The sequence below is a fragment of the Ptychodera flava genome, chromosome 10 (genome assembly GCF_041260155.1).
Source record: "Ptychodera flava strain L36383 chromosome 10, AS_Pfla_20210202, whole genome shotgun sequence".
Taxonomy (NCBI): domain Eukaryota; kingdom Metazoa; phylum Hemichordata; class Enteropneusta; family Ptychoderidae; genus Ptychodera; species Ptychodera flava.
In genome coordinates, this window is record NC_091937.1 from 29,029,921 (window position 1) to 29,044,383 (window position 14,463).

The following is a 14,463-nucleotide window of genomic DNA, read 5'->3' on the forward strand; positions in this document are numbered from 1 at the left end:
TGCATGATGTGTTGTCAAATGAAATTGGGAAGAGCATGTTGAGTTGTAAAATAGGATTTGGAAGTGCATGTTGTTGTGAAATAGCATGTTGAATTGTAAAATAGAATTCGGAATGGCATGTTGTGTTGTGAAATAGCATGTTGAATTGTAAAATAGAATTCGGAATGGCATGTTGTGTTGTGAAATAGCATGTTGAATTGTAAAATAGAATTCGGAATGGCATGTTGTGTTGTGAAATAGCATGTTGAATTGTAAAATAGAATTCGGAATGGCATGTTGGTTGTAAAATCAAAGTAGTAATTTTGGCATGGATTGGACACCATAATATATCCTTGAGTTTATAACAAAAGTAATGCTATTTATTCTTCTTAATTGTCTCCTCATTACATCTAGCTTCGTTTCTATTCTCTAGGGTACATTTCCAGCGATCAGACATGAGGAAGGCCATAGAGTTGTTTGAGAAATGTACCAGTTTAAAATTTTCAGAAAACTATTTATAAATTTGTGTTTGATACAACACTTGGCCCTGCTTTCGTCTTTAATGTGTCTCTCTTATGACCAATCATTCAAGACCTTGACCAGGAGAGAGTGATAAAAACAACCATAGATCCCGACCTGTCTATCTCCAGAAGGCCAGTGATAGTCATGGAAGTTTAACCCGAGTCTGTCCCTTCCTTTTCAAATTCCTATCAAACAGAAATACATGTCGATCACAATCCATGGCTGTGACACTGATTGGAAATATATCGCAGACAAATCAAGAAACGGAGGTGAGAGTGATGAAATGCACAGCAATCGGTTGTATTTTGAGGAGAAAGCTATCGTTGTCTCACATTTGATCATTAACTTATCTCTTGACATCATGTGTTTCTTCGGTAATAAGGTTTGTAGTGAACTGACGAGCAGTGTAATTACTATAGAAGAGTAGCATTTGTCCCAGTGGTATAGTATAGTAGAGTAGAGTAGAGTAGAGTAGAGTAGAGTAGAGTAGAGTAGAGTAGAGTAGAGTATAGTTAGTATAGTATAGTATAGTATAGTATAGTATAGTATAGTATAGTATAGTATAGTATAGTATAGTATAGTATAGTATAGTATAGTATAGTATAGTATAGTATAGCATAGTTAGTATAGTATAGTATACTAGTCTAAAGTATAGTATAGTATAGTATACTTGTCTAAAGTATAGTATAGTAGAGTAGAGTAGAGTAGAGTAGAGTAGAGTTAGTATAGTATAGTATACTAGTCTAAAGTATAGTATAGTATACTGGTCTAAAGTATAGTATAGCATAGTATAGTATAGTATAGTATAGTATAGTATAGTATAGTATAGTATAGAATAGGACAAGTTTGACAGACGTCTGTTTTATCCAATGCTTTACAGTTGTAACTTGTGTTTGGCTGCTTAGAGGAATTCAACTATTTTGTCTTTGCATTTTGGTATGCTTGTGGCAGCCCTGCGATCTCATTTGAAATCAATTCCACGGACCTGATTTAGTTCCCAACTGAAAAAAAAATCATGACACTGACGCCCTGTACTCTGTGAATATCCGAAACTTTCGTCTTCTGATGATCCCCGTCAACAAGCGCGTCGAAACAACGTGTTCGTTGTTTTATTCGTACAACGAGAAGTGTGGCGCTCATCATAAGAGGGCTCACTATTTCCCAATTAATTTTTAGCGTATCTTGATTTGTTCGTGACCTGCGCAAATAATAAACGAGATCCTCTTTGGGAAGCATTCGCCACCAACTTTGTCCTTGTGTCACCTTGTAAACACTCCTGTGGAATTCGTGCTAATCCTCGGCATATAGCTAAAATAAAAATTTGCACCATTAAAGCGCAGTCATGCTGGAACTTTAAGTATCGCGCCCCCATCAGTCGTTTTTTTGTTAAGAAAGTGTGGGAAATCGTCAAGCTCAACAAAGGCTAGATGTGAAGTGACGTACAAAACGGCGTTGCTCCATGAAATTGTCCTTCCTCGATGTCTGTGTTGTCTCTGTGGAGATAACCCGTATGTCTTTTCTGAAACTTTTATTAACAGAAAAATATTTCCTCTCCATATGGACACCTCATTTTCACACCCAAACACACAATACCGAGCTTAATTATAGAATGTACAAACCCCGCCCTCTGTGTTTGGAAAGCAATTTTTTTGTTTTTGAAAGCGGATTTGTTTAAAAGTTATTAAAACTCTATAACAATTTGATAACAACGCGGTGATTTCACATTACCTTACACATAAAAATGCAAGTCACTGAACAAACGAATTCTACCACAAAATCGGGGTTTTTTTTGCATTGTACTTTATTTGTGAGGTGTGTGTTCACTAAATCAGCAATGCTGTAAGTAATGAGAAAAGGCGAATATTTAAATAGTCGCAAAGTACTTGGCAAGATTCAAACAACTTGATGCTAATGTGACCTGATAGTGAATTTACACCAAGACAAACAAAACAATTCGGGTTTAAAGGGGAAGTTCACCAAGGATGATTTTTACATATGTGCTGGCTTTGTGGTCACTTACCCCGGGAAAGCTATTTTCGCCATTTATAACTCGAGAAGGCGTTAAGTGTATTTTGTTCGCGCTATGTAAACTTCAGAGGCTCTAGAAATAGCAGAGTGGCAAAATGTCTCTTATGTTAAAATGCATTGAGAGAAATTGTCATTGTGTTATATCCTCTCGCCAGACCTACACCATACAACATGCGAATCCATATTTATCGGTATCTTCGTTTGTTCGTCTTAAGTGTGACCTACTACATGCACACATCTTCTTAACGCTAGTCGCACCTGGACAAAGTGAAAAAACCAAACAAAACAATTTGAAGTTTTTCAGATCATACCAGTAGAAATTGATTTCGTTGCTTGACAACCTTAATGGTTGAAGTCAAGATTCAACCTTTGACCCGACATGAACAGCTATGCAGCACGTGTTTTTTTCTTGTTTTTTTCAGCTTCTTTTCTGATCACATGTAATTTGTCTAATTGTTTTCAAATGGCAACAATAAATACATAGCTTTTGAATAATTGAGATCTCGTCTTTTCAGTGACATTCCTTTTCTGATACGTTTTGCCGTTTAAGTTGAAACAATACTGAACTAGCTGGATAAATTTGGAAAATGTTTCTGAAGCCTTATCTGTGTAAAAAGGCACTGATGTGGAGCGTATACGAGACCGGTCATGAGAAAGTAATACAACAACAGCGGAGGAACAAACACGTGACATTGAACTCTATAGCTTTACCTTAGCTCATCAATTTTCCAGCTTTTGCCGAATTCGTTAACATCCGTGGTGACGAGCCCATTGCGCATGGTCAGATCATTGGAAGGGTCGCCATTGGCATCGCCAAGCATTCCACACAGCGTTACGTTGTTACCCCCCTTCGACGGCAGTATTAAGCCCATGCTCCGCACCGTTCCACGTGACTGCTATGGTGTCCTTGACACTGACGACAGTGTACCGGTCTTTGGTGTTGTCCACAGCAACATGCATCTTTCCCCCAACCAGTTCGAAAGTTGATTCGGCCGGTCGCCCATTCACCTGAAAGAAGTAGACGGTTTTAGACACAACCCTTTGGAGTATTCGTTTTCTCTTTATGTAAAGCTGTATGGTTGTGGCGAACGAAATAAAGCGGTTAGCACTTCGAATCCAACAACCTGACAACCTGCGTCACGTTGTAGCCTTTTGATGGCACGACGTTGGCCATACTAAATTGGAAAACACTGAAAACACCACTGTCCAGTAATAGGGCTCCGTCATAGACTAAATGTTCATAAACATTTTCAATCAAACATTTTGCACATAGTAATCCACTTTTTTAAGTACTTTTACTGACTTATGCTAAGTCTACAGGTTGTCCCTGTATTGAGTTTGGTAAGCTCCAGTCCTACAAAAAAACCACACACGTGTTACCTACTTTCATACAGCGCACTTATAAATCTTTTTGTCCCCAGCCGGCTTGTTTGACATAAAATGAACGACTTCGAAATTGTTGGCTGTAAAAAATTGCGACTGATTTTGAATTTGTGACATTGGTACCTCACCCGTCGAAATGTTTACACTTCTGCAGTAGTATCCACTATCCTATCGCTATGAGTACAACCTAGAAGTGTCTGTTCACAAGGCTATTTGTGGCCTGTCCCCTCCATACACCCGTGATATGTTAACAGAGTACGATACAAAAAGATCTTTAAGATCTGTCAGTAATAAAGCTCTACAAGCACCATTTGCTAGAAAGTCATTACTCCTAGCCTATACAACGAGTTGCCTAGAGTAATAAGAAGTTGTACAAGTGTTAGAGTTTTTAAGCATGCCCGTTATAAATTTTATCGACAATGAAAGCTGTACCGACACTTTTAATTGATAATCTGTTTGTGTTCTGATGTTGTTATCTCTGTATATTTTGTCTAGTTTGTAAATAAGTTTTCTTTGTGCTCACCCCTTTTGAAAAGAGGCGTAAGCTTATACCTATCAAGAATTTTTAAAAGTTTATATTATTATTATTATTATTGTTGTTGTTGTTATTGTTGTTGCTGTTGTTGTTGTTGTTAGGGATGGACCATTAGACCTTGGGAGGGGGGGTGGTCACAATGAAATTGTGAAAATTTTTTTTTTACTATTGTAAATTTCTGAAATTTTTTTTTTCCAATTGAGATTAGCTGTGCAAATTTTTTTTTTCAGAGTAAATTTTCAGATTTATAATTTTTTTTTAGTTCGTCGCTGTCTGAAGATAAAGAGGGCAAAGATGTGGTGCCAAGCACCACAAGCGGCCACGCAAGCGGTCACGGGGGGGGGAGAGGTCAGGAGAGGGGTGTCCCCCTCCTGCTGTTGGAGCTTTTGAAAAATAGAGATAAAAATGGTGTTATTTGGTGGCACTTTGGGAGCATTTTTTTCGGATTACACATCTTCCTCTGAAACATGGTCTTCTTGCTCCTCAGTAGCTTCCTATGGTTTTGAAAATTGACTATTTTGGTTTCCTGGCTTCCCTTTCTACTGCGTGGTGAAATGCCTACATTCACCCCACCAAACATCATGCATATCTCATGATTTACAATTGATTTTGACAAGCTGAGAAGCTAAAATAAGCTAAATAATATAGTTAAATTTGCATATTTGTGTTTTTTGAGCAATTGTTGCCCTTCTTTGATCAAAACATCTATTTCTCTGTAGCAGCATGTCCAAATTGATTGGATGTGTATAGATGTGTTGAAATTTCAATATTTGTCTTTTTAGGGCAATTTATGCCATTCATGGTCAAAAAATCAGTATTCTCTGAAAGGGCTTGTCCAATTTCTTTGAAATTTGCTACACAAAAACGATTATTCATGCAGATTTATTCAGTATTCGCTATCGAGAAACTTTCAAAGTTCAACCCTTTTGTGTGTTTTTGTGTTGGGATTTGTTGGATAGATGGCATTCTACGTAGTGTATATTGTTGAATGTTAAAACATGTGTTGCTGTTGTTTCTTGAGGCTGTTTTTTGAGAAAAAAGAATTGAAAATGCCTTTTTAAAAGCAAAATAATACATAATGACTTGATATGTTGTTTTATCATTATTGACGTGTTTCTACTTGTTCACCCATTCTTGCATTCATCATTGCAATAAAATGCTGTGAAAAAAATGAAACTGATGTGGCCTGCATCTGTTTACCTTGATCTTAAAAGGCAAATACAACTTTCTGTCTTGACAACCATACCATAGTTTCAATGTTTTACCTAGTGTACCTGCTTGGTTTGTACGCAGAAACAAGTAGAAAACAGGCTCTATAATTTCATAATTTTCAAGTGATCAGAATACAAAAGTCCTGAAAAGATAAGATAATCACAACTTCCAGTATAAGGGATACAGTCACTCTAAATGTATAAATTAAATTAAAATGTGCCGGAGGATATACTAAAATACAGAAAAGTTGCTTTCTGTCGGTAAAATCTAAAAAAAATTCAAAATTCTAAAGACTTTTGCAGATTTTTTTTTACGCCTTTGTCTTCTTATTTATTAGTTCCAGAGACCAGCTCTGGAACTGTTAGTTTTTGCTCACTTTCCTTCTTTCTTTCTTTCTTTCTTTCTTTCTTTCTTTCTTTCTTGCTTTCTTTCTTTCTTTCTTTCTTTCTCTATTTCCGGTATTACTATCATAGAACATGCTATACACAAATTTTACCTTAATTACCCAGAATGCATTGCGACACGCTTATGACGTCATCGCTCAACTCGGACGGGTTTTACGGGCATTTCTTGTGTGTTTATTTATTTATTTTTTATTCTGCATTGCTCGACTATCATATTGCGTTCAGCTATTAATAATTCTAGCTTTTTTTCGCTTTGTTTTTTGTTGCTTTTTGATTTTATTTTTCTCTAAATACTCGCCGTACGTGGCGCTATACTGTTTCGCCCGAATGTAACAATGGCGGCACATAAGATGGCTTCGCTCGCATAGACAGAGAAAATTAAGCTTTCCCTAAATTTACAAGCGCGGCTGGGTACATCGTGTACCTAGGCGAGGTGGGTGTGCTCGAAAACGAAGGTCAATGCAAAATTTGGATTCAAAATCGGCTGTTTTGGCGGAGAAACTGCCCGCCGTATTTCTGAGGAGCCACCAGCGTTTTTTCCCGGTTTTTCCTATGACAGTCTGCGAGGCCGTTAACACACAGCCGTCACCGCACCGGCGCTGGCACCGCGTTGGCTGCACGTTAAAGCAGCTCAACTTTCCAAGATCAAACGGTCAGTATCTCGTGAAAACAGCGACATTGCAATGAAATTGTTTTAGTCTGTGCTTTTAATCAAATGAAAATGCATGTGGCCTCGGTTTTCAATTTCAACGGCCTAGGTCCGATGTTTCCTCTCGTCTGATCATCGTCGTAAACCACGCACCTCTTTACGGCAACAACTCAGCGCTACCCGTCAAGCGATTGATTTTTGCGTAGATCAGCGGAGCGAAAATTATTGCTCTGGCTCGCGAGAATGTCGTCTGATATACATTTCCGTGCGTTGTCGCCCCCGTATGTATCTGTTTCGTTTTTACCGTACATGTAGGCATTTGTAATCTGTGGACTGCCTTGCTTTTAGTTGTATATCATTGTGTTTACTGCTAGCAGCCCTATAGGTACGTGCTTGAATATTAAAATCCAAAGCACTCTTTCATTCTGCACCTATCTTTGTCACACATTCTCTTGTTTCTTCCGCTGCTCTGGTCTCTGGAACTTCGCTTTTGCTTGCAAATGCTTTCTAGTTTTTTTTTTTATTTGCAAACTAGTTTGAAAAATTTTTTTTCCCTAACTTTCTGCTCTGAAATTTTTTTTTTTTCTGTTTTTGACCACCCCCCCTCCCAAGATCTAATGGTCCATCCCTTACCTTAACGTTGTTGTGTGTGTCCATTTCGATAACCTGTCCTCCGACGATTACAGTCACGTCAGTTGTCCTGCTCCTGATCTCTCGATCGAGTGGGTCACGTGGTTCAAACTTTCCCAACACTTCAAAACGAGGCGGTTTGCCCGAGCAATCCTTCACGATTGTATGCCAGCAGAGCCCTTGGTAGGTGTAGCGGCGTCCGTCGAAAGTCAAGATGTGGGGATCATGGGTCACATCAGCGCACCTTGGAATATCTGGGAATTAAAAGTGCACTTCAAGTTTTGTTTCAGGTAGAATGCTCCTCAGGCAAATATATTCAGACTGTCAATTTTTTCACAATTCTTTTCTAAGCTACCACTTGATGTGGGCTCATTAAAACTCTTGAAGTAATAAGTGTTTATTGATATCGAAAATTGAACACCCCCCTTCCCCACAGAATTAACACAGGGGTGTCGATCATTTTGAATATCTCATGTCAGGTAGTTTGTTCTCTTGTACCAAACTTTGCAAAATGACACCTGATTTTTATTCTTGATTTGGTAAGGGAATGGTTGAAAGTTTAAAGAGGAAATTTCAGAAAAGATTTCAATCTTTCACTCACGAAGCGCATACTGCCTTATAGTGCGATTAAATTGTCATTGCATGAAGTGAGCTAGCAACCAAAACAACGCACCAGGGGGGAAATAACCGGAAAAATAGAAAACTTTGACACTCTACAACATTGATTTGACCCCAAATGATAACTCTAGTAATATTTTACCAAATGTGTTGATATGACGACGAAACAACCCAATAAACTATGTCTGACGCTACACGTGAAAGGTAAGAACGGAATATTTTCGCGTATTTGAGGATTGATGGGCAAAATCAGGAATATTTTCCAAATTAAAACAAGTGAATTGGGCTTCAAATGCCGTACAATGCTTTCTTGTTCTTGTTCATTTAATGGTTATAAACATGTTAATGCTGTATGTAACAACGAGTGCAACAACTTTAAATGGAACGCATTCTTCTAGTATTTTAATGGACAGTAGGGCCAGACATGATGGAAATTATCGTTTTAATTAACAGATAGGGATTTTATTAGCCCTGTTATGGAAATCATTTACTCATAGACTTGACAATGTCCAACAAGACCAAAGCAAGAACAAACCTCATAACGATTATCTTACACACCATTTTGTGCAATGCTTACAAACTGTAACTTCAGAATATATCACGTTTTTGCGGAACTGAATGAAAACTTTAAATAAGAGTCGTGTCTTAAATGTAAAATTATAGACAACATTCTTTCTAGAGCTTATCCTTAATTTAAAGATTATGTTAACAAATGTGTAAGATATTTGTGTGATGACGTAAGAAAACAAACAACCAACACATAGTATGAGCTAAAGTTAAGGCTCTTGACTTTTGTTGCGTGGTAAAGAATACAACCAACAAACGTTAAATTTGCTTCACTGCGATTAAATTGCATAAAAACACAAATTAGTTTAGTGTTTGGAAAACGACTTAACTTTACTAGTAGCCAAAGCATAGTACCTAGATCGCAAGCGCTTGACATCACCATCAAAATTGAACCTTGACGTGTTTCTACATCTAGGCATGCTATTAATGTACTTTGAACGAGTAGAAAATAACAGCTTATGTAAATGTTGCGTCTTCCAACTACGAATTGATTATGAAATGTCCTGTTTCTCCACTCTCTCCAACGAAATCTTCCCGTTTCCCCCTTTTTTCCCTTACTGTCCCAACTGTTTGCTCATTAGCATATATATAATTTTTCTTCCCAAGGCGGCAAAGTGACGAAAGTAGGATAATAACACTCCCTGTCCGCCGATTTGATCTTTGGAGTTTGTCAGTATGCATGATAACGAAATTTCTGCGCCCTCTGACGATGAAATATTAAAGGTATACAGTCACCTGTAATCTAAATATGCCCATATATGGTAAGGGAGCGTTCCTTGGTATTCAAAATGCACATGTGAGGGCGCTGTTTTTAAAAAGCGGCCACCCGCTTAAAATCTGTGATTGGTTAGATTTTCTCTTTCCATGGTAACTGTGGCAAAATTGGAACAGGTGACAGTATACTTTTAATACCAGAAAAAATTGCCCGCCAATTCGCCTACCATTAAATCGTCTGCAATTTCTTTTGGGTTATCCCTGACTGTGGTAATAGACAAGATTGAGCATATTTGCTTAAGGTATGAAAGCTTTTAATAAAGGGCGGATTTCTTGTTTTTCAAGTTTCAGATTCATATTTTTAAAACTATATTAAATAGTCACTACTGAGCAAGTTTGCGCCAAAGTAAAACAAACTTACGTCGAAGACATCATCGATGTATCGCTGACTCCAAGAATCCGATCAAGGTCAATTTCGAAGAAATTTGTAAAGCGAATTCTTAATAACAACTTTGGAAAACTTAAAATACAAGAGTGAAATGAACAGCTCACTCATGCAGAGGATTTAAAAAGAAATTTTTCTAGTGAGAGTTTCTTTTTATAGCCGATTACAAAGTTTTGAATTAGAGAAAAACTATATCAAAGCGATGAATACATCGCTTAACTTGGCGAAAGACAGCCCTCGTGACGTGGACAATTTTGTCCATTAGCAGAGCTATCAGTCCAAGGTAGGAAATACAAAAAATGCAGGTGTGCGAACTTCTCACATCTGGCATCAATTTTGTCTCTAGGAATATTTATGCAAGGACTCAAAAAACCTGACTTGTTTCTTTTGAATAAAAGTTGCAAAACGTACCAATCTCTTGGGTTTCTGTTTTTCTTCCGCTCGCCGTTGCCATCACCATATCCACTTTTAGCGTTGTTGGGACTGTTACAGCTGCTTGGTAATCAACTTCTTCGAACGTTACGCTGGGTAACATCAACACCGAGCCTCTGTAGCCAACCCCGTCTCCACTTATTACGAAGTTTATTCTCTGAGTGGTATCGACATTAACACGCCGGTTGAAGGACAGTGTCACCAAACATCCTGTATTAACAAGCTCGACGTCAATTCCTAGATATTTGAGAGAATATTCGTAGAAAAAAGTTCAAAAGTGTGGATTAGTTAAAACTGGCAAGGTGATTTTCCATTGAAAGGTATATCTGTTACTGGTGAGGTCCAAAACTATTGCAGGAGCCAACAGCAAAACGTCACATACAAATCGCAGAACCATCACGTTAAAGAAGAACAGTCGAAACAGAAATTCTGTCATTGAAACTCAATTCGAAACTTAAAAAGTCTTAAAGAACTACAGAATGTCGTATTTTTGTTAAGTTCTATTTAGCAGCGTTTCTAACCATCTCAGTGTTTCAATACGCTGACAGTAATTAACCCTTTGGGTGCTGTAATTTTTCCCACCGAAATCGTGTGCAACATTTTACCAATTTTTATTAATTTTTCTGTAATTTTTGTGATAATTATGGACTAAGTGGACCACATTTCATTGAATACTGTTTTGTATAAAAATTTTGGCAAAAATCTGAAAAAAATTGACTGGCGTATATTTTATAAAAGGGACAAAAATCGACGTTGGCGCTCAGAGGTTAAATTAACACCCACGGCACTCAATCAAGGCTGATTCAGCCAATCACAAATAAGCCGAACAGAAGTCGTCTAGCTTTCGTCATTTAGCCAGGTCCTTCGATTGTACACTGAATTAAATATGGCATCGCCTTCGGCTTCTCTGTCGCCATATCTCGACAGAAAAACTTCGTCATCAATGCTGTCTGACGTAGTGCCAGAAACCACACGGTGAAGGGACAGAGACCTACCTGGCAAAAACGCATTTGTCGTCCCAATCTACAGGAGAAAAGAAATACCAACTATAAAACTTTCCAGAAGTATCAATTTCTATAGGTTACATCGATGTTGATGCAATTGTTGAGCAGTTGAACCCTTTATTTCATTTCCACAACGTGTAACAATATCGTTCTATTGACTGTATGTCACATATCTGTCAGTTTTAAGGTAGTTGCGTTCGCGCCTCGAAATTGAAATATTTAAACTTTTTGCTAAAACTTCCTTCAAGCAAGTTTTCAACCATTCTCTTGCAAAATCAAGAATAAAAATGGGAGTTCAAATTTTGGTGCCAAAGAAACAAACTACCCTCTACTTACCGATATTTGATATTCAAAACGGCCACCATTCGTGTGTTATTTTTGTGGAGGGAAATAAAGTTCCTGATTTTCACTAAAAGCTAAGCTAGTAAAAATTTATTCACTAACAATGAACCCTCGTAAGTGGTCGGCCAAAAGAATACTGTTAGAGTGTCAGAGTCCGAAGATGGCCCCGAGGCACATTCTACCCCAATCGTGTATACTGCGTGTGGTGTTACCGGATGCTGATTGGTGAGATCGGTGCTTTGCAAAACATCTCGTCGATTGACGACTTGCGAAGGCAACATGTAAAGCAGTGAGAAAATCGATTGATTTTTTACACCCTGCCTTTATAACCTTGCTATGAGCACGGAAGACAGATCCATTATGCGTGTACATGAGCAACATTTTCGAGTCGGTAAGTTGGAAAAGAGACGACGCTGAAAGAATCGAGAAAGTTAAAAAAACCAAGAGGTGTTGTGTAGGATTGTAAGCCTTCAAATGAAACATCGACAATAACCCGATAGAATTATCTAGACTAAATATTACTCTGTTTGGGATTTTCTCATTGCTGTGGAAAAGCAAGTGATGGAGATATTTCCATCAAATATTATCAGAAAATTTATGAAACTAAGTAAGATACTCACCATAGAAATCGCAACGGCGAACAGAGACAGGACAAGGATCCTCATCTTCAGGCTTCGTACGTCGATGACAGACTCAGACAAAAGATAGAATATTCACCAACTGGCGATTCTTTTGATTGGCTGCAGACTTATATCTCCTATACCCTAAGGCGTCACGGGACTGCGACAGCTGTAGATGTATGTTTTCCCAAAATGCAAATTCTAGCCGACTTGCGGCGCATGGTGTGTTTATTTTAAAACCACAAAAGAGTGGATAGGATAATTTCGTTGTTTCCGGCATACCTGTCAATCAATTCGAGTTGTTATTGCGTAATGATTGCAAAATAAACGATTTTCTGTATACCTTCATAAACAATATTTTCACATATACTGCACGCTGACAGACGGTCAGGCAGACATATCCGTGGGTGGCTGAAACTCAAACAAGAAGCTTCGCCAAAAGCATGCATGGCCCCTAGGGTAGGATGCGTCTTGGGGACTGGCATTCGGACTTTCAAATTTTTTCCATTACTTTTCTGGTCTACAACTTGTTGTGGCTGATTTTAAAGCTTCTGGACTAAAAAGAATTTTACCGTCTCAGATTTAGAAAATCCCTCAGAGTAAACGCAGGAATGGCAACCATTTTGAATTTCAAATATCGAACGGTAAACGTATAGGTAGTTGCAAGGTGACCCCGGATTTTTATTCCTGATTTGTTGGGAGGATGGCGGAATGTTTCATTGAAGAAGGTTTGAGCAAAAGTTTAAGTCTTTCACTTTCGAAGGCACAAGATCTTACTGGAACTTTTCTGAGAAAGAGCTTTGTCGGTGTTTGTAAATGCAAATGACGTTCTTAAAGTCATTCCCTCGATCAGCCCAAAATTTGTCTTCAAAGCGCCCATCTTTTAATTAAAATAAAACGAAAGAGAATCATTACTTGTCAACTCGCTTTCCGTTGAATCAGGCCTGGCCCTTCCACAGAATGAAATTAAGTCATACAGCTTTATGATAAAATAATTTTCATCTGCTCATAAATATCAAAGGGGAATACAGGGCTCACACGCTGTGTAGGTTAGTTGGACAATTTTAATCTCTGTAAACTAACCCCCTGATAAAACCAACCTAAATAAAATATATTACATCAGCAAAAGTGTAAATGCGATGCGACCCGTCATTCATACTTATCTGCACTGCTGGAAAGGATTTCTCGTAGTTTTCATTGCGTAAATATTTCATAATAAAGTGTTTAATGTGTACGTACATGATTGGATATATATACAGGCTGATGGGGGTCCGGTAGACAGATCCACAGTAGTTAAAAAAGCCAAAAAAATGCACGCGTCGCCTCGTTGACAGGTATTCGGACTTTCAAACTTTTCCATTATATTTCTGGTGTACCGTTTATAGCGTCTCATTGTAAAACTCTTGGACTACGAAAAATTATTACCGTCTTAGTTATTTTGGGAAAACTGGATTCTTTTTATTTGCCCATAGAGTTTAACTAAGGGATGGCGGCCATTGTGACTTTCAAACCTCGGTAAATGTTAGGTAATTTGTTTCTTCAGTTCCTAGGCTTTGCACGCTGATCCCCGATTTTTATTCTTGAGTTTGTAAGAAAATGGTTGAAAGTTTCATTGAGGAAAGTCGCAGCAAAAGTTTAAGTCTTTCAATTTCGAAGGCACAATACATTTTGGAACCACTTGTCAGATAAAAGTTTGTTGTCAGATAAAGGTTTGTTTGTGCTTATGAATTCTATTCGCGTACTGAAATTCACCTCCCTCGATCAACCACAAAAAAGTGCTGTTAAGCATCCGTCTTTTAATTAAAATAGAACCAGTTCATTACCCGTCAAGACACTTTCCCATCCCTAGCCATTCCACAGTAAGAAATGAAGTCGAATTAATTTTTTTTATTATACAAGAGTTTTCACGTGCTCATCAGAGGAGGGATGTATGGCTCACGTGTTGTTGTTATATTTCGCATCTAGTTTAGATTTAGTCGGGCGATTTCAGTCTCTGTAAGCTGAGGTCGAATAAAACCAACCTAAATAAAATATCATATATCAACAAAAGTGTGAATGCGGTGCCATTTTCCCGAATACGAATACGAAAACGAAGAGCCGAGATTATTGTCTTTGTTTCTCTGTTCACTTTAGGCTGTGCCTGCTTGCCTGTTTGCTGGAGTCTGTCTTTGTGAAAGCTGTCGTACGCAAATTTAATAAAAATACGTATGGAATACATACCAAGCGTTCTTAGAGTACTTTCTATCATTCGTATTGCTGAACAGGTGTGCCAAAAATTACAATGAACCTCCTAAATGTAGAGAATGTTTGGCGTGATAGTGCTGGACAACGTGCAGAATTTTCATTGCTCTTTTCATATTGAGTGACAGACTTTGCTCA

The 14,463-nt window shown here is 38.0% G+C and overlaps 1 protein-coding gene across 1 annotated transcript; it reads right to left on the reverse strand.

Annotated features, from left to right (window-relative positions):
- Positions 1–2,286: 2,286 nt before the first annotated feature.
- On the reverse strand, positions 2,287–12,199 carry LOC139142426 (uncharacterized). Its single transcript, XM_070712354.1, has 6 exons — positions 12,085–12,199; positions 11,114–11,141; positions 10,098–10,355; positions 7,346–7,596; positions 3,241–3,537; positions 2,287–2,787 (listed from the first exon to the last, which is right to left on the reverse strand). Exons 1-5 carry the CDS (start codon positions 12,127–12,129, stop codon positions 3,370–3,372), a joined length of 750 nt encoding a protein of 249 aa, XP_070568455.1. The 5' UTR covers positions 12,130–12,199; the 3' UTR covers positions 2,287–2,787; positions 3,241–3,369.
- Positions 12,200–14,463: the final 2,264 nt, after the last annotated feature.